The sequence below is a fragment of the Andrena cerasifolii genome, chromosome 1, assembly GCF_050908995.1.
Source record: "Andrena cerasifolii isolate SP2316 chromosome 1, iyAndCera1_principal, whole genome shotgun sequence".
NCBI lineage: Eukaryota > Metazoa > Arthropoda > Insecta > Hymenoptera > Andrenidae > Andrena > Andrena cerasifolii.
The window spans coordinates 20,554,306-20,581,988 of NC_135118.1; the positions used below are offsets into that span (position 1 = coordinate 20,554,306).

General features: G+C 43.6%; 2 protein-coding genes across 5 annotated transcripts in view; one reads left to right on the forward strand and one right to left on the reverse strand.

Annotated features, from left to right (window-relative positions):
- The window catches only part of LOC143378348 (uncharacterized), a 305,064-nt gene that overhangs the window by 188,185 nt on the left and 89,196 nt on the right, over positions 1-27,683 (forward strand). The gene's annotated exons all lie outside the window — the stretch shown is intronic.
- The window catches only part of Glurib (Glutamate receptor IB), a 279,382-nt gene that overhangs the window by 26,439 nt on the left and 225,260 nt on the right, over positions 1-27,683 (reverse strand). For all 4 annotated transcript variants that reach the window (XM_076829906.1, XM_076829912.1, XM_076829903.1 and 1 more), the window contains exons 5-6: positions 4,031-4,163; positions 901-1,021 (exon numbers count right to left, since the gene is read on the reverse strand). In XM_076829906.1, the coding sequence (XP_076686021.1) occupies positions 901-1,021; positions 4,031-4,163 (254 nt within the window). The remainder of the gene's footprint in view (positions 1-900; positions 1,022-4,030; positions 4,164-27,683) is intronic.

Here is a 27,683-nt window from a genome sequence, read left to right on the forward strand (position 1 = left end):
TTTTTGCAGACCGATCATTTGATTAAAAAGAACTAGAAAGTCTCTACTTTCCGTACATTCAACCCTTGTTGCGTGGAACGATGTGGAACATATAGTAAATTACTGTTTTAATTGCCACTTTACGTTAGGTGAGTCAACTGTGGCTCGAAATTTTTTTAAAATTCCACAGAAATCTCAGAAATTACAGGAATAAATGTAATATTATAACTGATAATTATAGTTAAAGTACAATACAGTCGTTTTGTTCTTTTTCCTTTATTGAATTAGTCGTATTTTTATTTTATTGATATTTTTAGTGAAATAATAAACTGTGATACGAATCAGGTTTGTTTCTAACAATTCGAACCCCATGTAAACCCATTACCGCGAGAACATAATTTTCTTCAGCTAGCATGTAGTATACTCGAACCACTGTGCGGCGGGGCGAATGAACAGGAGAAAATTACACTATTAACGATACATATGTGTATGTCTTTGCAAAAGCACTGGCAACTATTGAGGCGAGTCATGGAAGTAGTTCCCACGACACGTGTTCAAGTGAAAGATTGAAAATACAGAGACACGTGGTAGTGACGGGTTCGAGACCGATATGTTGAACGACGATGACGTTTCCCATCGAGGTTGCAGGGAATTCACACACGCACCCCTGTTCGTTGCCACTCGCCCGAAACCATTGAACATAAGCTGCCTTGTCTCGTGTATTCCAGAGTACGCGGGTGAGCTAACATTTCGCTGTTCTGCGGTGTTTTGATTGAATTCAAGGGTCTCTAATCGTCCCGATGGATCGCAGCAGCGGAATTGAATGTGGATTAAGATATTTGCGTTGACGATATTTTGCGTATGTAGTTCGATTCTATGTTGCACGACTTTGAGAGGCTTACATGTTGCTTGAGCACTTACCAGACCACTCAACAGATAGTGATACGTTCTTTTGCCTAATGCCACGTCCCTCACATGGCTAACCACGATATCCTTCGCCATATCTGTGGGGCAGTCCAGTACCACGTATTTGTTGCTCCACCTGCGAGACAGTAAAGTTCGTTTATTAAACTAACAATTTACTTTGTGTTATGTATTAGACCAGGCAGGTTGGCGACTAGGTTCTTAGGTTTAAACAGTTCGTATTAACATGACTTTGATTCATCTCCTCTCCAATTGTTGAAGATACAAACCTCTGTTAACGTTTCTAAGATGTTATGAAAGAATTACGTTCCCAGTGCTTGGATCTAATGTACATTTGGGCCGAGTTACGCAGAAAGCCAGCGACCCCCGAACTCACAAAAGATTAGTTAAACACAGCACGGATCTCATAATTTTGTGATCTTTATTTTGCAAAAAATGACTAACCCATTATATAATTATTAAAACTACTAAGCCGTAGTTCCATTTTAGCCTTAAAAAACAAAAACTACAGAAAATTTAGAATAATATTAATTATAGATACTACTCGCTATTAAATAACTCACTAAAAAAATCATTGTAACAGAACAACAAGAAATGCCCACTAGAAATGAAGCTAGTTTAACAATTGAAATCCTCATACTAAATTTACTCAATTTCAGATCATTGAGGGTTGGTAGCTTTCTGCATAACTTGGCCCATTTGATTTAGTTGTAACCTGGGTTTAATTCTGACTTTCCCTAGCCATGGGTCAATAGATTGAAGTTTCTTCAGTGTAGCTATTTTCCATAGTCCAACGAATGTACGGCAGTTGGTACAGTTAAGCTTATTTATCCAGAATTAAAATTACACTGGAAAGTGGGTGGCTACCACTGTACGCACCAGCGACTAGAAAACGCGACCACCAAATAGACGTGCCAGGGCAAGACTACGTATTTACGTGCCAAAGGCAAGACTCTATCTGGCATATCAACATTTATCCATCGCAAAAAAAAACAGAACGAGTACAAGTAACGTCAGAGGTGACGAAAAAGTGACTTAAATGTCTGTACCCCTTGCGGCTACAATCAATCGTAAGCCTAACGTATTGTAAGTCTACCTTACATTCAACGTAGTTCCGTTCAAGTCGAATCGGTTTCAATAAAATTTCGACCCAAAGGAGCTAAATTATCATTCGAAATGTTAGTATGCATCTTTACCACCCCCAAGCTTCTATTATCCCAGAGCAGTCAACCTAAACGATCCAAGGAGGAAAAGTCTGAAACCATCAACAACAAACTTAACCACTTTACCCGTTCCAATTTAACTCTTTCCAAGGGTTCCGCTACTGAAATATCTCCGCGCTTGCTACGGTGAAGATTTCAACGACCCTCCTCCCTAATGAATTTATGTAATTCCAGTCGCGTCGCGCCTCCGACGATAAAGTCACGGCGCAACGAGCCGTCGTTCGGCGACAATTTGCAATAGTTACGTTTTGTTTTCGGTAACTACAACGCTCATTCGATTCGGGCCCATTGTCGGCCGGCTGGTTGTTGATTACCCCTCTGGTGCAAATGCGTAGCCGGCGGTAAATTGCGGCCGAGATACGCGGTGACCACTCGTATACCCGCAAAAGCGTGATCCATCAGACTGTACGGACGAGTACAGAGTTCACTGGCACAAAAATAATAGCTATACTAGCGCGAGAACAAACGCAGGGGCGTATTCCTTTAGTTCCCCCAGAGACCTAGCCCTTCCTTTCACCCAAACGTGGTAATAAATAGCAGAAATTATTTCTAATTAAAAAATGTATCCATTTTTAAGCGGCAGTAGGGGAGAGGTGCTATAAAAAGGACACGTTTGTCAAAATTCTAAATGCATTACAGATGCAAGTTATTCTCCTCTTTATGGCAACAATAATGCTTGGTTTGGGGCCCAGCACTCGCCCAGTTTGAACGCATATTCTAGTACTCGAACGAGTAGTCCGGTGGGCAAATCGATCGAAATTTTCACTCGGTCGAGTCACTCGTCTGGTGTAAACCCAGCTTAATACCTAGTCATTTGACGTAAACTTCACTGTGGTCTCACTCGCAAGAGAATAGTAATCAGCGGTTGATGTTTTTCGGATGTAAAAGGAAAAGTTTCTTTGTTTTTCTGTGTCGTTGAATCAGATAAAGTTATATAGTTATATACTAAGTAATAGCGTCTATATTCAACTGAAACGAATATATTTAACGGGGAAGCTTGATTGATTATTTTCTTCGTTTTGTGGTTCTTTTATAATATGCTCAAGCTATAAGTACAGTCTTAAATGGGACGCAGAGATTAAATCTAAGCTATTTCATTACTTAAATATTTTGTAGATTTCTTATATGCGTATGCACGTATTTATTCTTACCACTCGTGGGTATTCCTGTGTTGAACTTAGTTTGTAAGACACAAATTTTATAAAAAGAATTTACTTTACAATTAAAAAAGCTGTTAAGGCATTAAAGACAAGTCGCACTCTGTAAAGACAGTTAAACTATTGATGATTTATAGTACAAGGAGTTACTTTTGTCATAGATTATATTATTTTGTAGTATAAAGTTTTAGAATTATAATTCCAATGCTTGATAAGTATATTTTCATTAACGTGTCCCTTTCATGGCGTATAATGTCTCATTCAATACCACCTAGTGGTGCAAGGGTCATTTTCGACTTATTTAAAAATCTAAAACATTGTTATCTTCTGTTACTATTGACGCGTTTAGAATAAATTTTTATTGAAGGCCAATAAACGTACTTCCTATTAATGGACTTGTGCTTTAAATGCCTATCGCGATATTATCAGAAATGGATGCTAAATAAAATTGTCCCTTTTATAGCACCTCTCCCCTATGTGTTGATCAATCACACCTCCGTGTAAAATACTTTGCTTTCGCTACCGATTTTTGGTAATAACGTTTATTGAGTAAAGCTCTGGTTATTACACCCGAGCCAGTTACTGTGATTATACTAGCCTATTATACTTCATCCTGCTACACCCAAGAGCCATTATACTTCGTTTCACTGGCTTCCCCAAGCTTCCAATAGGGATGGAATTCAATTAAATCAACAAACCAATCGAAAGAACTGTCGTAAAGGGAACGAGCCCCGCGATTAGACCCACCGATTGAGCTCCTCCAAGCTGCGCAGAAAGTCGATCGCCTCGGACATATTTTGTATCCGTTTGACCGTTTCCACCTGGAACGACTCGTTCCCCGGCTTCAGGCCCTGGTAGATCTGCTGCAGCCTGAGTAATCCTGGAACAGGCAAGAAATTTATTGCTCAGCTGGAGCCGCCGTTCCCATGGAAATTCGAAAATCCTCGTCGCCCGTAAACGCGATCGCTGCGGTTCCCCGCTCGTCATTACGCATTATAGTGTGCGCGTCTTCTGAAAATTATGCACGCGCGATTGCGCATAACGTCGGCCGTAATTCATTGGCAGACACTGCGTGGTCTGCGGTCATCACCGGGACCAAAACATTGGCCAGTGATTATTGCGCTACCACCTCTGATTTTGTAACGCGGATCAAATGACAAATGCGACTTAGAATACATTTATGTTGGTGCCGGGATTTATCTGAAATAAATCTGTTACGGTGATTATGTATCAACGATGAAAACGGCGATAGTAGCGAAGAAAAAGTTTCGATCTACGCCACTCATCGACGCCTATATCGAAGATCAACGTCATCAAACAGCTTGCCTGTTTGTCGATCGAGCCGCTTTGGTCAGTGTCACAATCGGGAATTCGCGATGGAAGGATTGATTGGCTTACACCGGGGTAGCGTAATGCAAAGGGTGGAAATCGAAAAATCAGGAATAAAACCGGTCGGGAGGGTGCGGTGCAGGGGACGATGGTTGTCGGTGGGAGAAAGGGGCGGCGTGGAAAAGTCAACAGCAAAGAGTCAGGGGGTACGTTTGGCGCTGTCGTCATGCTTTTTTGCAGCGCCATGCGTGAAACTGATGGCCGGGTTAACGAGCGCCGTGCGCGTGTAAGCCCAGTGGCGCGTTATAAAAGAGCTTGCATTTCAACGAGCACCGCCGCGGCTTTTCGTGGACGTCCCCCTCCGCGCCAACGGCGTTTTCTTCCTGGCCGTTTCTTCTGGCGCCAACGCTTCAAAATCCACTCGACTGACCTGTGGAACGAGCCACCCTTCGCGGCTACTTCACCTCGTGTTTGCGATCGTTAGGGCGGGCTTGGTCGAACGTTACTACACAGTGGAAAGCGTTAATGAGTATATCATTGTCACGAGGTAAAGCTTCCCCAGTTCTATCAATCACTTAACATATCGTAGCATTCTCAATTTCATACTCCGTATACCTATGTATACAGGGGCGGATTGGGAGATTTGGCGCCTCTAAGCTAGCAAGTGTCTACTATTATAATATTTTAATTTGAAAGAGTCGAGGCGATTTCAAAATTAATTCAATATATCAACTCACATATGAGTTATTGCTAATTCGTTGTACGAAAAACAAGTTATTTGTTTTTAACATTCTAGTGCATACGTTTTTAATTCAGTTGGAAAAATTAGACTAGTCTAATTCGGGGATGAAAAGACCGAATCCGATGTCTGTTTTCAATTTGGAGGACGTCTGGGCTCCCCAGGGCAGCCTTCTGGGTCACAGCCTTGAGGCGGGATCATGTAGCAAGTACAAAAAATGTAGTGTTTTTTTTATAAAATAAATACTTTATTTTTACTGAAAAACTATGAAAAAATGTTCAAAAAGATATAAATTTATGATATAATAGAGAATTATTTTATTGTGCACTGTGAAATTTAACAAAGCGCAGAAGATGCGCGGGAAGCCATCGCGAGCTGGCCTAAGGTCGATATCAGATATATTGGCCGGTGAGTTCATTTTCGCGAGCAGCGATCGAGGAGAAATCAGCCACCACCATGTGACTATCGTGGATTTGTCAATTGGAGTTGCGTGGTCCCCGAAGGGTATGGTGAAGTGACGGGAACGCTGCTCGGCTCCGCCTGAACGTAGCAGTATGGCTGTTATTTATTCTGAGCGTAATAGTTGTGTGCCTTACGAAGGTATGCGTAAACCAATACGAGATGAAAATGTCCAGAAAGAATCAATCTGCTGACCAATAAAACTCCTGAATTTTTTCGGAACTTATGCACACCTATTCTGACCTATGTATTTCTACGCTAAGAACTCGGTTTGTCCTACACGTCAAGAGCTTGGCGCTATCCCCACCACTTCTGATTCACTCTTGTTCTGCGAAGACTAGAGCGAGATGGAACGAGAGCGCGTCAGAAACCGTTGAGAAAAGGAGCACCGAGGCAGGTAAGGGGTATGGTGGCAGAATACCCCTCACGAAACGCATAAAACAAAAGCTATATCCCTTCTTGTTGTTCTAGGATACTGTAGTTAAAATTTCGTAATGATTTGTTCAGTACTTTTCGAGATTTTTGTGAGCATACAAACAAATGTTATGGCTTTATTATAATAGTATGATACGATATATGTATGTATATAGATACCAAATTTCACGAACAAAGAGCTAAATGGTGCACAAGTAACATTTTCACGCATCAATTATTAGGATGATAAACTAACTCCCTAACTATAACTTAGGATGATCCACTAACAGGATACCGCCTCAAGGCGGCTACCGGCCAAGCCTCGCTTCACAGGTGTAAATTATTTTTTGCTTTCAAATCTATATTCCATTCGATAGATCACTACACAAACTACTTACCAATAATTTTTTTTTACCTGCACGGTGTCGGGAAGTATTTTATTTGATTTTTTTACTTTCACAAATAATTTTCGCAGCATGCTTAGCTCAAAAATGCACTTCAAACTAGATTTCTATCAAATCGAAACGTCAGATTGACATGTTTCTTAGGCTAATATGTGCGGTGTGGCAATACTTTTAAGGCTGGCAACTGAGAATTCTGAAAAAAAAGTTATAGGCGCCCAACTCCTGGATTAAACAGGTGCCCGCCTTAAGGCAGGTGTATGCACTAGAGGGTCAAAGTTATCTCAAGACCCTGTGCTTGAACCTTTCCCAATTTCTTCTGCTAAAAAATTGTCGCTCCCCGAAATTTGCCAATAAAATAAATAGACCGCGGCCTAATTAGCCTATACACAAATCCGCCACTGTATGTATATTCTCGTTAAATCGCCGCCCGCAATTTCGCTTTGAATCCTGACAGAAGTGGGACCCCTTTTGCCGAATCGGTGCTGCGAAATTCAAACGGGGATTCGTCACGTCGAATGGAAGTTCCCCGAGCGCGATTCGACGGCAAATTCCCAGGCTGACGGGCTGAAAAATGGCGCGCGCGTCGCCGCAGCGTCGCGACACGTCGCGTTGCGTCGCGTCGGTTGCATGGTGAACACGTATTAACTCGGCTCGTTACGACTCGGCACGCCCGGGGTTCGCGTACAGCTCTGTACACGAGCCCCCTTCGGTTGGCTCATATCAAGCAGCCAACGCGATCGCGAGGCAGCCTTTGAAGCGTTCGTTTGCGGAACAACGCGAGCGTGCGGGCTGACGCGCGCCCACGTTGCCTTGGTTAATCAATCTGACGACGCTTTTATTTAATCGCCGACAGCTGCGCGGCCGAGTCGGCCGAGAGCGGTGCCGTTTCACGAGCAACGAAACGGGCAGCGGCATTGGGTAGCTTAATCCCTTATGATCGCGCTTCGGACGCGCCGCCCCGCGATTTCGTGTCGCGACACCGTGCTTTATCCCAGAAACGCCCGCGCCCGCGATCGAAGCTGCATTACACGTGGATCGTTGGAGAAAATAAAAGAGGGACCGGCGACGTTAATTTCGTTCGATCGGATGCGAATGAAACGGCGCAGGCTGTTCGAGATTCGATAGCGCGGGCTCGATCCCATTCTCGAAACAGGCTTTTGTGAAGGGTCTCACGCGAGAGGGTAAATCTGGCGAGCTTTTTTTCTGCGGGGGTATGTGCACCGTGCGGATAATGCAGCAGCGATTCGCTGAAATACTGGAATCACTGATGAGAATGATAGGCGGCTCGAGTATTTGATTGATAGGTAGTTGGTAGTTTGGTAGTTGCTCAGGTAACTTGTCAGGGTTTCTAACGAATCTGATGTCCTGAAAGCACAGTGTTTATTCGTTTTAATAGTATCCTGCGAGACACCTTTGTGTAAGTGCCTATCTAGAGACGCGGTAGCGTCTCGACGCCAAGTACAGGAAAGAAAGTACAGGAAAGACACGCTGTATATGTCGACTGTCGCTACCGCTATCATTTACTCGTCGCCGGGCTATTCCAACCTAACCTGAAACTTATTTCATTAATATCTCATCACGCCTGCAATATTTCCTAAATTTAAAGGCATTTTTCTTATGTAAACCGCATATAAGCTTTCGAATAAGACCAATTTCAATAAAATCGGCACCAACATAATTATAATTAACTAGTGTCGGCTTCACCCCGTGCCGGCTTCGCTTGAGATATTAGCGTGACTGCTGCATGCTTATTAGAATTAATATCTTTTCAGGAAATTAAGTATTTTGAGAAAAAGGTTCATTTCTTCATAATATATAGGAAAGGATAACGTTCTCTCCTTTGGGAGATTTACTTTCCCTCCAGCGCAGCATATACCAGGCACTTCTTCGTTCCATGTTAATAACGCATTTTTTAGACATGCTATATAGCCTATGTTCGACCTAGAGTATCCAGGAGTAACGTGTTAAAATTTGAGGAAGATCGGTTCAATAGGTTTTGAGTTTTGCGCGAACATAAAAATCGGCTCTCTCTTTATATAATAATATAGATTTAATTTTTCAAAGATGTATGTAGCAGTGGAGCACCCAGAGAAGGAGGGGGCAGGGTGCCCTGGCACCCCCGAAAGAAGGGGCTCTGTAAGAAGAAAGGAAAACTAGATTTTATTCATTAAATAAATTTGTATAATCACCTAATGAATTTTCCTGAATTTGCATTAAAAATACTTTTATCCGTTCAACTCGAATCCTCCCAAAATTGAACTCTGAGTGCGCCACTGGTATGTAGTGTATGACTATAATCTTATATCAGAAAACGTTATACAGCACCCAATACTAAATCTGTTTTTACAATCTCTTATTGCACCTCGCATAACGTCGAGTTAGTGGGTAAAGACTCGGCATGGATTCCAAAAGCATGGGTTACTTGGATCGAGCGTTGTAATGATTACAAGCCAGCTAATTAGCGGCGCGTTGTCAGCGTGGAAGTCGACGATGGGGACTGAAATCCGAGCGACACGTCAGCTCTGAATGCTCCCAGGTTATACTGACACGAGCAACTATACTTGCAATGTCCACGCGATGATACGCACTCGGTTCACGGTTTTCGTCCATTTTCAGATAGCGAACGGATGTCTTCTGGCAGGAAAAGTCGATATAACGTCACGATTCGCGTTCTGTTCGCCTCTAGGGAGAGGCACACTTCTTTCGCGATTCAACGGACGGGGAATTCATTGGTTTGAAGCCCATGTTTAGTGATATGATACGTAGCCTAGTCGTTTTTTAATCTCTCGCTATAATGGTATTGTAGTACTTTCTTCCAACCGCTGTTGGATAAAGGGACGAGAGGGGTACATTTTGCAATATGTACAATGAAGAATTCGCTGAAAAGGCAAAGAAGAATGGCACTAATTGGCCAAATAATTTTGTGAAATGTATTCTGAATTCATTTCAACGCGAGCTAGACACGAGAATGAGGTAATTTGAAAATTTGGAGGTTCGTCGTTATTGAAGAACCTCAGTTTCGAAAAAGAATAAGGGTAATAGAACTGCGTACTAATTACTCGAGTCTACTCAATGCCGGCCAAGGGCTGAATAAAACAACACGGCTTTAGCAATGTAATGAAAAGAGCTGCTCGTTCACTGCTGTGCCGCTGCGCGGGAACGTCGCAACGAAAACAAGGCGCCGGAATCGAATTATCACATTCGAGAACCTGATTATCCGATTATCGAGCAACAGCAATCTCGAAGCGCCGAGGAAATCCTCGGAGACACTCTTTAGCCCAGGCTCGAGCACGCGAAACGATAAACCGTTTCAGGACTCGTTCACCTTCTTTACTAAACATCCCCTTCATTCAATTACCAATTATGAAATGCTTTTTCTCATTAAATAAGACTTTACGTGCACCAGGAATTCCACTTTGTCCTCGTAAATCTTCACCTTACTGCACAATAAAATTGAAAGGTGAAGAATGGACATTCCGAGTAACCATCATCCACTATTATTAATCCCAAGTTAACCTTCCACCCATCGTTAATTACAGATTTATTCCCATCAGTAGAAATTCATACGCACGAGTTTTTCTATTTTACCTCACAAGCGAAATTAGGCAATCCGGAAATTTAGAAAAGTATGCAACTTTTTGTACAAGCAGAATAGTTGATGCGTAAGACAAACCGGTTTTTTGTTCGTGCCGTAGTGCAGTTTTCGTGGGTGAAATCACCCACTACAAAAAAAAAGAGCAGAATTTCCAGTTTCGTGGAATATCTCGCGAACGGTGGGGAATATTGGAAAGAAGTTTAAACAAAAGTTGCCTCTTTCTTTTATATCTACAAAATTGCGCATCAACTACTTCGCTTGCGCGCGATTTGCATAATTTTCTGAATACCCTGGTTTGCCTAACTTCCCTTGCCAGTACCTTTTCACCGTACCGTCGAATAAGAATCCGAAACGGAGAAAGGAAGCTTTAGAAGCTCGCGATACCGTGTTAGTGCTAAAACACTAAATTCTCGATTCACCTAGTGTCCTATCGATCCGTTCGTAATCCGCGTTACTCGTGGCTGGCCGAGCGTCGTTTCGTACGAGCCGGTCGCAAAAAGCCCCGTCTCCTAATCAGCTTCCACCACTTCGAGCGTACACAAAGACCGATAGGGGGATGATTAACGGGAACAGAGACGCAACAAAGCGCGCGAGTTGCCGCATCCGTGGCCGAAGTTTCGTTCGCGCGTTCGGTTGGCAAGCTGTTCGCGCGATTCTCCAAATGCCCCGTCGTCGCGCGCGCCCGTCCGCTAGAGACGCTCGTTTTCATCATGCCAATCTGGTAATTGAAATCGAACGATCAGCCTCCCCGAAGGGCCGGGGAGCGAAATCACCTGGAGAAGGTGCAGCAGCAAAGGGGTGACTTCACTTTAGAGAAATAACTTTCTGAAGGCAGAGCGGGGGCAGGGGAGAGACAAAGGGGAAGCAGGTGATGGAGGAAGAGGCGGATAGAGGAAGGAACGCGTGTAGTCGGACGGGATCCAGTGAGTATTTTCAAACTGGAAGCGCGGGGGCTTTTCAAAGGCAGCCTCTAAATGAAATTCCGCGGGAGCTACTTCCTTTAACTAATTTGTCTGTTATTACGTCGCCGCTGGTTCGACCGGGTCCGATCGCTTTGACAAACGTGAGCTTTTAACGTAATGCGTTCTCCCCGCGGTGACGAGCTTCTAATAATTGAACAAGGAGGGAAGCGACTTCCTTATATCGAGTAAATAGGGGAGCATCGTCGGTAACGGCGCGGCGCAACCGTCGGCGAGAAAACACTTTACTAAATAAATAATTGTCAGCTTGATTCCTCAGCGACAGGTTTCTTGGCTGCCGGAAAGGGAATTGAAGTAGCCTTCTTCGAGCTCTAAAATTCGTCTAATATTAATCGTAAAAATCAGCAAGGGGAGCATTGACGTTGATCGGGAATTAAATAAGTAGGGGAAAGCCGGGTAATTTATTTACTGCCACTTGTTAATGATGAGGCTAGATAATATTCGTCGTTTCTATGACTAGCGCAGTCTTTTGTTGTATAATCCGTGAGTGTTCATTTCGCAACGTAACCTTGTAACAGTGGTCGATTTTTAAACACGGTAAGTTAGTACCTGGAATGGATATAAATTATTAATATTAATCTGATTAAATAGAGAAATGTTTCTACTTTCAAACTCAGATTTGGTTTTTCGTGATATGCAAATTCAATTCAGTGTATCACTTCAACTATCTGAATACCGTAAACTGGGATGACTTTGCCCGCGCCGGGGTGACATTGCCCACTTTTCGGAGAAAATTTATTTTATTTTATTGTCAAGTAATTAGAACACATTGTGTTTTGCAATCGATAGCAATAATTTCTCCAAGGTCAAACGAAAAAAACAATAGCGAATTCAATCACATGGTAATTTTTCAGTCAGAGTAAAAAAAATGGGCAAAGTCACCCCGGCGCGGGCGGGCAAAGTCACCCCAGTTTACGGTATGTATTGTGGGGTGAGACCGGCCAAAATTGGGAGGTAATATCAGCCAGCTTTTAACATTGCTTTTTATCTGGCTTAGATGCTGCTGACATATAAAAGAATTGCGAGGAAGGCAGAATAGAGCCAGGAAATTTTCTTAACACGCTTCCACACGGAAGAGCACAAAAGGGAGGTAAAAGGGAACTGAGAAAGAAGAAACTGAATTTTTAATCGAGCGATTCAGATACTTCTGAAGAAAATGCAGTGGACGATGTTTGCTCCTTTTTCGAAGAATTCAGAAAATAGTGGTAAAAGTAGTTTCGGTGCACAGCATGTGGTCAATGGATACACGAAGAATGTATGTACCGAGCACCGAGGCATGCAAACTGTGTGGTGGAAGAATACCCCTCACGAAACTCACCGGCCAATTTATCTGGCTTCGACTAAGGTCTACTAAGGTAATTAATTTTAAAACAAAAAATAATAAATCTTTTTATTAATGTAAAGAAAGTACAGGGTACTCCCTTTTAAATTAGCCCGCGCACTCACGGCGCGTTGGCTGAGGAGGTTAGAAAGACTAAGGAGTAAACACCAGTGCAAGGACAAAGCTCCACGAATTAAAAGACAACAGAAAATAGAGATTGTAATTGGAGAATAATTGACATTTAATGTCGTTTCTCTTTTACAGGTAAGCGTTGTAAATAGTTGTAAATAGTTGTAAATAAGAACATAAACAATAAAATAAAAAAAACTCTTTTACAGAGAGAAGAAACTCAGTTTTGTGATTAATCCGGCCCAATAACATTATATTAATTTAACAGTTTTCCCACCTCTTTTATAAAGAAAATTCGTGGCTGAAATTACCCCACTCGTGGGGGTAAGTCAATTGGCCTTTTTGTATTGACATTTCGCATTCTGTTACAACGTAAATTTATGCTTTCTCGGTCATACCAATGCAAACTAGACACTTAAAACTATCAATTAATATAAGAGAACTAACAAACGTGTAACTCGCTGAAATTTCATAGCATCTCTTGCTTATGTACCCACAATTATCCCGCCTTCCTTTATCCCTGAAATGTCCCTGATTACGACGACGTCGCCCTGTAAGTGCCACCAGAGACCTTTTTCCTAGCGACCAGACGGTTCCCCGACGCGTATGACATATTCTTTTGCGCCGTCGCAGAGACAATCGCGCGTAACAAGTACGCCCGAGTGTCTTCAGGCGTGCGAATGCAGCGATCAACGATCCACCGTGGATGGCCTAGGGGATGAACGTACACGGGACGTCAGCCCTGGTACGCGAACAATCCTGTCTGCCGCCCCGCACGGTAGGCCTGCGGTTTCTCGTGGCGTGTACTTCGAGACGGAAATGCCATCGCGACTGCCGGAAACTAACGTCGAAATAGACGACGGAGGCGAGCAACGGCCGCGATATGTACGCCTGCCATCGGCTGCCGTCTGATTCCATCTGCGGTGAGGCTTGTTGCTGCGGCTTAAAGGGGAAGACGTCTTGTTAAGGCAGACAATGGCCCGGGCAAAAATGTCTGCGCGCGGGGGAACCCTCGTCGCTGGAGGCTCGAGCGGAGCGTACGGAAGTTTTCTCGCGCGGCAGCACGCGATATGGGAATTCTTCGCGAAGATGCAGTCGCGGCGAATTTTTGCCGCTGCTCGATGGAATTCCATCGCGGCGGGTCGCGTTAAATGGCATTTCCACGCGATGACTCGGGTTAAGTGAAGTTTCAAGTCCCGAGGAGTAGGATTCGGAGACGGGGGTCCAGCTCCTGCACGATTCACGCGCGAACGTTCGGCTTTAAGTGTGATTTTGCTCGTGGAAGTTTCACGCAGAATTTGCGCGCGAAGGTTCACCTCAAGCACGATTTCCTCCGAAAAGTTCCGGCCTGGGTAAAAGTTCCTTTAACGGGCACGCTCGGCGCAAACGTTTCACGCAAACATTGCTCGAAAACTTCGGCAACGCGTTTTCGGGTCGATGTTCGGTTTAGCTGGTGTTCTCTGTTTATTAAACGATAGAACGTAGCGAATTTTAATCAGCCTGAGTGTCTTGTTTATTAAAACTCGCGGGCCACTCCAAACTTCGACATTGCATCGCCGCTACTTGGTGTAGAGCTTCGACGTTGTGTTCGCGCAAAATGAGATTAATCCCGTGTTTGAAGTGTTCGGTGAGCCAGGTCCTCTCGGGATTACAATTCACGTAATATTCGCCCGATGCTGTTACGAGGTTATTTGTTGCGCGACGCACGGTGAAGTTTCGATCGTTCGATTCTTCAAATGATGTGGCGCAAATTACATGGTCTGCCATTGCGCTGATTGAAGATGACGGGCTGGAGCTGACACAGGGGGTAACGAGTTAGTGATGTAATAGGCAAATAGAATGTTCGCTGTAATCTGTTCAAAGAGTAAATTGAACACTCTTACACAGAACTTTTAGTAAATAGTTCGTTGAAGTTAAATTCACAGATATCAGTTCCGATTGGCTGTTATAGTAGCAATTTTTAATATTTATTTAGTTACCATAAGCTGAATTACCATACTTCAAATTAACATTGTTTATTAAATAAAGAACTGATATGAAACCGTGTGCAAACTGATAAATACACTTCCCTTGCCAACCAATTATTATTTTATAAAAAGAGTAACGCTGCTTAACAGCATACAGCTTAGGAGGGAAACTCTATGAAACTCTAGCAAGTGTTAACACAGGACGCTACATCCGTGAAGGTTCAGTGGCGTCAGTGTAACTGATCTCATTGTGTCAGCGTCAGTAACTGACACGGACAAGTATGAACAGTGTTGAGGAGAGAAAGTTCCTTCATAGAATTCGGGGACCTGTAAAGGTGTCCTGTGTTTCGTCACCTCGCGTCAGGTAAATACTTGGTCTGCTGATTTTTGCTTAAAAACCTGGAACTTGGTAATTTACTTTCAGTGGTTTGAAATATATGCAGGCTCTTAGGCCGAGTTGGGACCGAGATTCCCAGGATGACGAGGAGAATAGGCAGATGGCCTCGCGCCGATCAGTTGGCGTTATCACCACCGTTGCATCTTCCCTTTCTTGTACTTTTTCCATGATCCATTTCCACATCACGTTTTCGCCAATAGAGAATAGTTTTTACCACCTCTTTTTACAAGCAACATCCCTGGAGGAGTCTCCCTAGCTTTCCCGCACGAAGTTAGTCCCCTCTTTAAAGCAGTTGCCAACAGAACTCATAAGTATACACATAAAACTCATCAATGTCTCCGTTTATAACGTAGTGGTTACTTGTGTAAAATATAGTAACACGGGTTATCGTTAAGTGGAATCACACCTCCATTTTTCATCATCTTACATTTCGGTGGACTCTTGTGGTTTTACAAACGCCACAAGGAGAGTCACGTTCTGTCGTGGAGATTTACGACAAAGCGACCTCCTAAAAAGTGACGCTCTGCTCGCAACAAACTGCTCCACTTCAAAACAGGGAAACGATATTTTTTATCACTCACACTGACGCCTCTAAACCGTCACGGAACTGATACGTGCGAATCCGCCTTTGGTTCCCGAAACGGAGTTCCCTAGATCCTCCAGTGAAGCCCAACTTTAACACTCCATGAATCACGTCGAATCAAATCGCAATAGAACCAGCTCCATATCACCCAATATCCCTTTCCTCCCCCTATTTCCAGCTCTCCTTTCCCCAAACACCCTCAGCGATCGTCCAGTAAACATTCTTTCCGCGACAACTCCTCGTCGAGTCGTCCGCGCCTCGTCACGTCCAATCGCCCATCGCGCGGCATTAAATTACCTGTTAATGCGTAACACCGGTTATTGATTATACTGCCAAGGGGTTTGACGAGATTGCCGCTGAGCTGATTCAAGCACGGGGTCGCGACCCGCCGAGAACTTGTCCTCGGAGGACGCTCGACGAGCTAAGAGGCCAATAATGGCATTAGCAACGGTGTCGATAATCGACATTGCCCGCTAACGACGACGCTGTTCATCGGATTAATGCCGTCAGATAACTATAGCGGCGATAATTTCCAGCTCCGACTTAAGCAGCTGTGTCACGGAGCACCGCCAGAGATTCGGCGGCCCCGAAAACGACTCGAGGATCCGGGATGAGCCGGAATAACACAGGGGGAGGACTGATTAACGCGTCCTGGCTGGTAATCGTCCTCCAGGCAATCACAGGCGCCTCCTTCGCCGCGTAATCCATGGAGAAGTCCGCGTTACAAGCGTCTTAAGGCTGGAATATTAGACGAGGAGCAGCGTCTCAGGGAACGGGCCGGGGGTTCTTCAGAATTTTTCTCAATCTTTGTTCCATCGCGTTCGTTGTATAGTCTCCTCTCGGACGAGTGGAAGGACGCCGGTAAAAAGGAATCGAGGCTGGTTTCTGGAAATTTTCGCGGCGGATTAGAGGCTCCTTTTTGTTTCCCACTCGGCCAAGATGAATCTTGCTACATCGGGGCCGAGCTTCGAGGTAGATTAGACAGAATTTTTGGTCGACTCGGGGCTGCCTGTGAATGCAAATTAAGCAGCCAGAGTTTCTCTACTTGCTGTGGCTAGGTGAGAGTGACTCGATGGTTTTGAGAAATTTTATTTACCTAATTGCTGTTAATTAGATTGGTCACTTTTTATGGCACTGTTATTCTGAACTGCTAATTGCAGTTGTTCGCTGTTTCGAGGTGGTACAGGAGGAATTAGCGTGTCTGACCAGCAAGGAGTTATTCTACTTTTTGCTCCACTTCTAACGAACGTCACTCTACTTCGTCAAATCATTGAAATGAATTAGTTTTGATATTGTTCGTGGTCATTTCCTCGATAGAGCACACACGTAGAAATCTCTTAATACCGCACGACCGGATAAAAAGTGTGAGCGAACAGAATCATCAGTGTCACGGACATTGGATGACTAATTTCGATTCGTTCTACTTGAAGCCTCACGAAGCCTTCGCCATCTTCCCACCGCAGAAAAAGCACGGCGTGCTTTTTGTATTTAATTCCTCCTTGGTATTTAATGGATATTATAACAGCTGTCCGCACTTTTCGCGATAGATTCCATTCCATTCGAAAGGAATAATTATTACCCGCGGCCGAACAAGAAAGGTCCCGCCAGCGACGGTAAAACGAAAAGCCATCCGTGTGTTTTTCCCTACGGTGGGGCAAGATTAGACAGGCCATCCTTGAAAAGCAGTACTTTTTCAGCGCGGGAGGAAGCGCGAGTCACGTAATGAAAATACGTTTCGCAGCGAAGCCAGCCGCGGGGACGTATAAATCTAATCCCTCGCAGCACGCTGCCCGCTTAAGACAATGTTACCCGCTTTTCCTACGTTAATTCTCCGCGTCCTATTTACGGCGGGAGCCCCAGCGTATCCTTGTCACAAATAATCCGTGATTTCATAAAAAGCAAGCGTAACGAAGTAAGTAACACGTGGCGATATTTATGGCCACTGTGTGCCTTGCAAAGCTCGCGCAGAATTTTAGAAATCGATAGAACTCACTGAAGAGACTAAAAATTGCTTACGAAATGCCCCTCTGGATATTAGAATCGCAAAGTTACATCACAGTTTAATGACAAAGTCGCATGGCTTTGCGAGGGCGGTCGCGTATTTCTTACGTTTTCTTACAAAGGGAGTCAGCTAGCGTCGCAGGTAATATTTTTTACCCTAATTTTCAATATGAGTAACCTAAAAAGCGTTGTTTCATCGCGCACACAAAGCCGAGTTAAATGAATTATATAAACCTTTAAAAGTATTTTAATTACTGGAAAAGTGCAATGTAAATTACGTAAGGAAGGCGGAGGGGTGGGGGTGGAATATAAAATCTTACAAATTCTTATACTGCGGGAGGGAGGGGGTAAGAAACCGCCAAAATTACCCTTACGTAATTTTAAGTGGTTTTACCTAACCAGTATAAATAGAGAATTAGAGAAACAGAACTCAGTACTCACTATTACTGTTATGACCCTGTGTGATTAAATGTAGAGGCTGTATGCTTTTGAAACGTTGACTTTCAGGTTCAACTATTATACCTTTTTCTCCCCTTCCTCGAGTTATTTTCACCCTTAGGGCTTATCTACAAATTTTTGACGCCTTCTCTAACTCCAGGAACTTTCCCATCGAACCGAAGGGGTCTATTTGTCGCCGTGGAACTACTTAATTGTTTTGCCGCAAACTCCGCCACCGTATGGGAAACGTAATCGATCTGCCTTAGCCAGTCGACTCGCGATAAAGATGAGCAGAGGTAGCAGGTGTCGAGAGGCGTTCACCTGTACACCATGGGACAACAGCCGCGCGGATAGCCGGGCTTATTACGGCTACGCTTCTGTTATTACACGCCTCGAAACCGAGAGGCTGGCGTAAAAATGTATCCCTCTTTTCCTCGCGGGTTTGTGCCCCTGAAATGGCTTAGTCGATATTCGGATGAACTCTTACGAAGGACGAAAGTCAGACAATAAGATGAAGTTAGTAATTAAATGTCTACGAGTTGCATTGTGTGGGCGGAGTAATTATCTTGCAGTGGTACGGTCCCCAATTTTACGAGATGTTTACTGACAAGGGAACATATCGAACTCGCACACGCCGATTTTAATCGGGCTTTTTGTAAGAAATAGATGGCAGAAAAATATTTGATACGTATTTTTTGCTACCGGCAATCGTGCATACTGAAGGGGTGAAAACAGCCCCTGCGGTTGGGGGTCGAAAACATATTTTCTGGAATATCACGCGAACTTTTAGACGTAGAACTATCAATTTTTTCAAAGTGTGTGAGTTTTTAAAGGCGGATCAAGCCACGTGCATAGATTTAGAAAAATTCGGTTGTTTAAATGTTATATTAAAAATCAACACTTTTTCGTGAATTTTCTTGCAAAACGTTAACCAATTTTCAGGTAAGTTTATACCTATACTTTAAGTGCAGTTCAAAATAGAAAATAGGGATATTTTGAAATTTTTATTTATAGTCTTACAATAATAATTATTGTCTATTTACTTTACACTCACTTTTTGAGAGATGGAGTTTTTATTATACATTAAGTTTATTATATTTTACCAGTTGTCCGCTGAATGATTGCCATAGGTATAAAAGTCAGGTCAAGCCCAAGTGTAGGGGCTGTTTACACCCCTTCAACGTGGACGATTGCCGATAACAAAAAATACGTGTCAAATATTTATCTGAGAATTTCTTCTTACAAAAGCCGCATTAAAATTTCTTGTGAGAGTGTTTCTGTTAAAATGCAGAGTAATTTAACGAATTTTGTGTGAATTTAATATTGCACCATGGATACGACCATTGGGTGTTTTTTATGATTAGGCGAGAGCTGTAATTATATGAACCGAGCTGTGATACTTACCAGACCCAACGACCGTCTCCGAAAACTTAGCCCGAGGGGGCCCACCCTCGCACAAGCGGGGCACTGTCTCGCACCCTTACTAGAGAATGCACGTTTAGGTCGCAGATAGCGAGAGACAGTGCCAAGAAATTAAAATTTCAGACCAGAAGGCAGCTAACCTTCGCTGGAGACAGTGAGAGTTACAGAAATAGTAAAACTTGGTCAAAGTTCCGGGCACGTTAAGGAACAGTCACTTGTAGCTTCATCAGTTAACTGAGAGTAAATATACTGTTATAATTTAATAATCCAGTGCTGAGTTCAGTTCTGGGTAACCGTTACTCTACAAGACGGCACATTCTGTGCAATATTCCGTGGCATCAACGCAGTAGAAGTTGTCCTGCTGCCAGCATTATGAATCCAACGACTCGTACTACTTAGAATACACGCTGCGCCGCAGTGACTTATACACACAAGACTATCCCTAAACGCAAAATCAGAGATTCAAAATGACAGTTATTTTAAAAAAAAAAATTTGGAAATGTAATTAAGTAAATATTAATTTTTATTTAAGTGGAAACCAGTTCTCATTAAATCTCAAAGAAATTTCTCAAAAAATGAAATGATTAACAAATACTAATTTTTAATTGTTCTGATTACAACTTTTCGGTATGAATGATTAAAAATTTCTTGGCTACCAGTAACCATTATCAATGATCCGATTTTTATTTTGGTTACCGGTCACCGACGGCAAAAATTGTTTCTGGTTACATCCGATCATTGTCAAGTATTGTTATTCACATTACTGACAATTAAAAATTAATTACAAAACTTATATATTTTATTAAGAAAAAAAAACCGTATGAAAATATATGTACCAAAGAATAGGATAAAAGATATTGTACTAAAATTTACCATTTTTGTCTTAATAAAATATATAAGTTGTGTAATTAATTTTTTTTTCGTGTTGTCAATGAATACTAATTATCAGTAATATTAATAAAAATAATTGACAATGATCGAATGTAACCAGAAGAAATTGCTGCCGTCGATATTGGTAATCGGTAACGAAATTAAAATTCGGGTCATTGATAATGGTTACTGTTTTAAAATTCCGATCATTTATACTGGTTAGCGGTAACCGAAATTAAATTTCCGTCATCGATAATGGTTATTGGTGGCCAAACAAATTTTTAATCATTCATAATGGTTATTCGTAATCAAAATCATTTCATTAAAAATATTAACTCTTATACCATAAATTAAAAATTTCACTCATAACAGTCACGATGTCTACGCAGAACACATTAAGAGGTAAATGTACAGTACGAAACGATTTCCAGTAAAAAATTTTAACAACGAAATCGAGCAGCTGTTCATCGGCCGCGCTCGAAGTTAAAAGCTCTATTTTCAATCGTTTCGATATTCATCGGGCGCAGGAATCGTGCACCGCGACGGTAGTAGCTTTTCGTCACGGTTATTTATACAGAGTATCCTCCCGCTGTTATTTCCCGGCTCACGATTCTCCCGAGCGTTTCCACTGTTTCAGCTGATGGCAGGCGAGACCTCGCGACGCTTTGAGTTCAGGGTCGCGGATCACGTCGGAGCGCCCCTTTCCGTCGATCGGCCAAAGATTTCCAATGCGAGCCCGCGAATATCGGTAATCAGTTTTCCCGGCTACGCTCTAACGCGAGGACAATGGATGTTTAGGTGAATGGGAGGTTCGAATTACACCGTCCGTAATCAGGGCCGTTGAAAGCGGCCTCTAATCAGAATGTGTACAGCTGCGTCTGCCCGGTCGCAGGGAGACACGTTTGCGGAAAAATATCGACGCGCGCGGCCCGAGATTTGCGGTGAATAATTTTGAAGCCCGAGCCGCCATCGTGGTCGTATGAATCCCGGAATCGGGATTCGAAATCGTCGGAAACGAGCCACCCGGCAACCGGATGGCTCGAACGTGAATTTTATCGATAATCGCGTTGCTGAACACGCTCGCGAGTTTATTGAATTAAAGTCGCGCTTTGGAAATATTACAGCGCGCAGCGACCGTGTTTCAAAAGGGGGCTGTATGAATTTTAATTGGCAAGTAATTAGGTACTCGATGTAGTTTCCGTGATTTTGCGCTATCAAACTATCTGTTCTGGTTATTGGAGAGCTTTTTAGAAGCACGATAGACTCGGTAGTTTCTCAAATTTTTATCAACATTATCTCGTTGCCATTTCATGCTGCTCTCAAACAGAACGCCCTATTTATGTTTCAATGTCAGTGGAGCTTTAAATGAACCTCAGTATGTAGACGCAGCATTTAAATATTATTCAAATTTCTTGAATAAATTAGCAATTCTGCTCCTTGGGTTACGTTTAATGTTAGGAGCACCAACGCCCTATTTTAATTATGAATTTACGTTTGCGGAGTTTCCTCAAATAGATCCATGCTAGAAGTTTAATACTCGTAAACTCTTCATCGAGGAACCCTTAAAGCAACTCCAAAATGTTTTCATACCTTCTCGGAATCATTGCTGGAAACGCAGCCATGAAATCTCCTAGTAAAGGAAGCGTGCTTAAGCCGGTCCGCGAGGAAAACTGTTTCGCGAAGTATTTATGGAACACACGCGCGCGTTCAAGGTTCACGATGAGAAATTCTAGCTGGACCCGTTCGCGGATCAACGAACGAGGTGGATTTCACGTCGAAGCCCCTCCCTGCTCCTCGTTGCATTGTTACCCTTTGAAGGAGCAACGAGGCGAGCAGAGGAAACGGCGGGGCATGGCTTAATGGTCACGTGCGAATGAATTGAAACAGTGGATCGACTTGGATACCTGTGCCAACCATTTTCAGGGCCCGCGGGCAAAGGGGGTGCAGGGTTAAACCCCGTTAAGCCTGAGTTAAACGCCGTCATAGCGTGCTGGTATTGTCTCCCGCTTAGTGTCGCTCATGAAGGTAAATAGAATATTCCCGTGCGCCGACTGGGATCATTTGCCCCGTGAAATTAATTCTACTTCCGGCGGAGTTCGGAGGACCACGAAGTCGTCGCACCTGGATACGAACTCCGTTGAAAGAATATTAATTTCGGTTTTGAAGTTCGTTCTGCAGTACCTTACTTGGGTTAGAAGTCGAGTGATATAGTGGTTGAAAATAGGGATGGGATCAAGTTCAATAGGTACTCAAGAAACCAAGTCGAATCCAATACAAAAAAATCATTTCTTGGGATTCGATTACTACTCATAAAAGATCTTGTTTAATTGTACGTACTTCTAAAGTACTCGGATCACACAAGCTGCTTTCGAACCCTGGAACGAGCACCTGTAGAATTCGAGCATGAGCTTATAAGTACTTAGATTTGAAAGAATCTAATCTGGTAAAAGTAGTAAACGAACCCTGGAAGACAGCAATTTCGCAAACATAACAAAAACAAATCACACAATTCTACAGAAAAGTCCTTGTTAAAGCACTCATAAAAGGTTCGAATCTACTTGGCCAGGGTTCGATTATACTTGAAAGTACCGTTAACGTTTCTTAAAGTACTTATAGAGAGTTCGAACTTATTTCGCCCAGGTTCGAGTCTACTTAAAAGTACCTATTGCTTTTCTTTTTCGAAATTATCCTGTCAGATTCGAGCCTATTTCAAATATACTTCATCCCATCGCTGGTTGAAAGTTTTAATTGTTAGACTTAGACAGGCATTAATAATTGAGACTGTGACGAAGATGATGGGGAAGGATCGAGAAGTTGTGAGTTTGGAGTAAAATGTTCATTTTGAATGGAGATTAAAACCTAATATTTATTCGTCTTTATTCGACAAGTCAATCAAATGGTTTAGATTATCTCACATTATTCTACTGGTCATTAGTAGAACCTTGGTACAATTCGTTACTGGATCCTTGACATGTTCCGTTAGCAGAATTCTCTGGGTATTATTTCTCTACAAGGAAAGCATCTCGAAGAAAACAAGCTATGTAAAGATCTTTGAAGGAATCCAGATAGAATAGGGGGTATAGCTCTGGGGGAGTTACTTTACGACAATTTCCATTTATTATGTCGACGAAGAACGATATTGCCGTAGCAGCGGGACTAATAACAATCCTAAAAGAATTGGTAAACATATTCCTTCGATCGTAGTTTCATTTAATAACAAAGATCCCAATTTATCTTCCTCCCTAAAATAGCATAACGATATGTAATGACAAAATATAAGAAATGCTTGTAGTACCTTCCCCTATATCATTCTCGTTCGTCGACTGACGAGCACGGTCCCCGCAAATTATCCCCTTTCGCCAACAAAATTACTTTCATTAACGACCAATTAATATAATCAATTACAGAGCATCGCTAATTGCTGCAAAAACAAAGGCATTCGTTATTAAATTGTCCGTTTCAGTTACGTCCCTTCCCCAAACGACTGCCCTCATGTAAAATTCAAATCAAATAAAACGCGGAGAAAACATATTCGGCGAATAGCACCTGCCCCGGGAGCGAATAGCGGACCGATTAATCGCGAAAAACACGCGACCAACCGTATTTATCGGTAAGGGCGCAACCATCACGGCTCGTGCGCATCCATAATTCGACGCGTGACAGGATGGCGCAGACATCCAGGCCTGGATGAGCGTTTTCCCGTCGAGATGTGGTCCGTGCGAGGCGGAAAGGTCACGTAGAAGCGAGCACGGTGAAATCTCCTCTGCGAAAATGGGTGTCTCTCTGACGAGCGGCGAGAAAAACGGACGTATGGCGATTTTTCCCGAGCGACTGTTCGCGTTTCCGCCCGATTTACCGTCGAAACTGCGATCAGAAGGGCTGCTGTCCCTTCGCAACCACCCTGTGCATGCCCCTTGGCGGAGCGCTCCACTCGTCAACGCCACATTCGGTCGAATTTCCGCGGAGAAATCGTCGGGAAGGAGACTAATTCCTCACGCGCGCGCTGACGCTTTATCTTCGTTTCAGCCGGTGGCCAGGAAGCTCGAGAGCGTTGCTCACGGATTTTCGACGTTAAAAAGCACCCTCGATCCTGGCTGGTTGAAAGAGCTCTGAATTAATTAGCCGTCATTAATATCCTTTTAATATCGTCCGCCTTAAATTATCCGTCGCGAGGCGAGACTGATACCGCCCCGAGTCGCTACGTGCTCCGCGGACTCGGCAGACGGAAAGCTGCGGAGAATTTTTCACGCGGTACAGCCACTTACACTCGCCCTCCCCTGAACTTCGTTCATCTGGATGGTCGAAGGGGGAAGCTGAAGAGACTCGCGACGGCTGCGTTTAGTAATTTGCCGTCCCGATTCCGAAGGCACCGCGGCGATTGTTGTGTGAATGCTTATCGGTGATAAAGAATATCGAATTACAATAAAGCTTCTTAAGCTGAACCGCCAGGAATGGAGTAGTACCTACTTGCTGCTCGCAATTTCGTCTCAGAAATTGTCTTCGAAGTTCAATAAGAAATCCACCCGGGGAACCACTATCCCAATGTATTCCCGATTTCGAGCGACCGTTCCCAGGCAGAAAAACGCCGAGCAATTTCGGTGGTCGGCGGTAATTTACGACGTGGACTGCAGCCTGCATCTAGAGGTGTTCGACCTCTTCGATCGGTGCATCTTGCTGGCACTGACCGCGCTCGCGAGATGTTTATGTCCATTTGAATTCCAATTAATGGCACGTCGAGGACACTTTGGAACGCGTGACATATCGCGGCGCATTGTTCCGCCGGCGGCGTCGCCGAACGGAAATGCTGCTCGACTCTGCACTGTTCGAAGGGCCCCCCTGGGATCGATCGCCGCCGACGCCTGCCCCTGAGCCCCTGGTCCCAGCGACTTTTCCTCTCTCCCGCGCCATTATTTCGCGATTTCACGGTGCCTCTCGTCAAAGGGGAACCAGCGGGACGCAATATTTCATAGATACTTTCGTTGGACCATGGCACAACCGATACCTGAATCCTACAGCTATAAACCATCGTATATATAGAATGTTATGTAATTACAACATTCGCTAATCCTCCGGGCTCTTCGATCAGCGGCTTACGATATCGTGGATATTCTAGAATACCGTGTTGTTGGCGAGAAACGATGGTTGCAGATTTACTAGAAGTTTAGTTACTGAGACTGAAACATATCACAAATGGCACTCGATAATTCGGTGTTTCTCAACCTTTTTACAGTAGCGATCTTCTCTTATAATAGTCAAATAATCTGCGACCATTAAAAATAGTCATTATAGAATATAATTCGAACTTAGGTAATAATATTTAATTATTTTATTTAGTGTGCTTGCGTCTGAATAGGAGCTTTTTCTTCTTTTTTCTTTCATTTATGAAAATCAGTGTTACATCATTAATAGAATATGGCAATGTAACCATATTAAAATAAGTGAGTGCTAAGAATCGTCCACTAAGAATAACCGCGGCGACCGCCCAGAAAACATTTCGCGACCCCCTTAGGGGTCGCGACCCACAGCTTGGGAGCCACTGCAATAATTAGATTAAAATTTGAGAGTTAATATTCGTACTCTGCCCGTTGCGGTTGGTTGCTTTGTGGATTTTTAGGGAAACGAGTTATTTAGTCTGAACTCCGTGAACATCGCCCGCGCGCAATTCCCTCAGCGATCTTACAATTTCGTCGCGAAGGCTATCGCGTGCACCTTTTTCCAAATGGCCTTCTCCAAGCAACAATGGCCGCCACACTCGCCCACGGGGGGCGAGAGTACATGGACAGAAATTTGTCGAGCTGGCGATTCGGTATATCGACCGGGACACCCTCGATCATCGCGCGAGTTATGAAAACAGGTGGGAGGCGTTTGGAGGAAGTGGAACGCGGGGTATTGCCCGAGTATTTGAGCTTATAAGGCGCTGGGAACGCCGGAAGTCGGTGTTCCCTGCAGGCCAGTCGAGTCGAAGGGTTGGTCGGTCAGGGGTGGAGAGGACAGCCCGGAATTTTTCGTCACTCGGCATGCCTGCCACGTACATGACGCAAATTGAAATTCTTGTTTCGCTCACGGGTATTTGTCGTCTCGGCCGATCTGCGGACGCTCCCGATATCGATCTCGTCTTGCTGGGCTGGTACCCCTGAGCCAGACGATCGTAATGATTTTATTGTACAGTCGAATTCTCGTTACATCTTCTCGGGATACGAGTCTAATTCTGTTCTGTCGAAAGCGGGGCTGTCTTGAGCAAAATGGAAGAGGAAGCAAGCAAATTGTTCCGTGCTTCGGGAGTAAATTCTGGTGTCTCGCTGAAGTGGGATGTACGACGAGTAGGAGGCTTGATTTTAAATTTCGAACTTAAAGGTCGTCCAATTGAGAACCTAAGCAGGTTATACGAGTGTGCGTTTCATGTAGAAGTTTCAGTGACAGGAGTTTGAATTTATTACAAAAATAGCATTCTTGGGGTCCAAGCAGGATTCGATGTTGGTTCTTCTTCTAGAAGGAACGAGTATTTATCTATATCGAATGAAATCGCTCGTGGTTTCGCAGTTGTGCGAGATTCGAAAGGAACTCGGCGTTTCCCAGCAGTTCGCAGACACTCGTTCGCGATTCCATCGTCGTGATTGCACTCTGTACATCCGGGGAAATTAAATCGACCCTCTTCTCGATTGGGTGCGAGAAAGGTGGCGGCCAGTTAAATGGCTCGACACGTGAAACTTGTTTTTGCATTCCATTATCAGAAAGGGCGGCACCGTTGCCGTGAGAAATTTCCCCGAACACGTAGGTACGTACGTGCACGCTCGCCCAGTTATCTATACGTTTTATGCGTGCACGTGTAACGTACACGTGCCTATTACACGCTGACCGAACTACGGTTGGCCAGATACCGCATCGATCGCATCCCGCGGGAGCGGAGTTCGTCCCAGAGACCTGCGCTGGCGATTATTAAATTGCTTTGATTATTAATCTCGCGATCGAAGTAGCGCATCCGTGTAAGAATAATTGGACTTCGCCGGGGGATTTTGAGGAAAGGGGAGGGATAGAGTGTTTGAGAAGCGTCGCGTTAATAAAAGGTGAAGTTCGATACATATCTCATTGGTGACTATAAAAGTGTGAAAACTTTGTCGAAGGCAAATTTGATGAACTGAAGCTCACTTGCTTCGGGGTTATTCAGGGTTTTTTATGTTTAAATTTTACCACCATCACGCATCATTTTAATCCCACATAATGCGTATTTTTGACTAAACGAACATGTTCTTTTAACGTTTATGATGTTAATAAACACAGTTTCAAAGAACAAGCCTCAGCTTCAATTTATTTCTTTATAATTAATTGAAACAGAAGTGCTTCATTTTCGACAA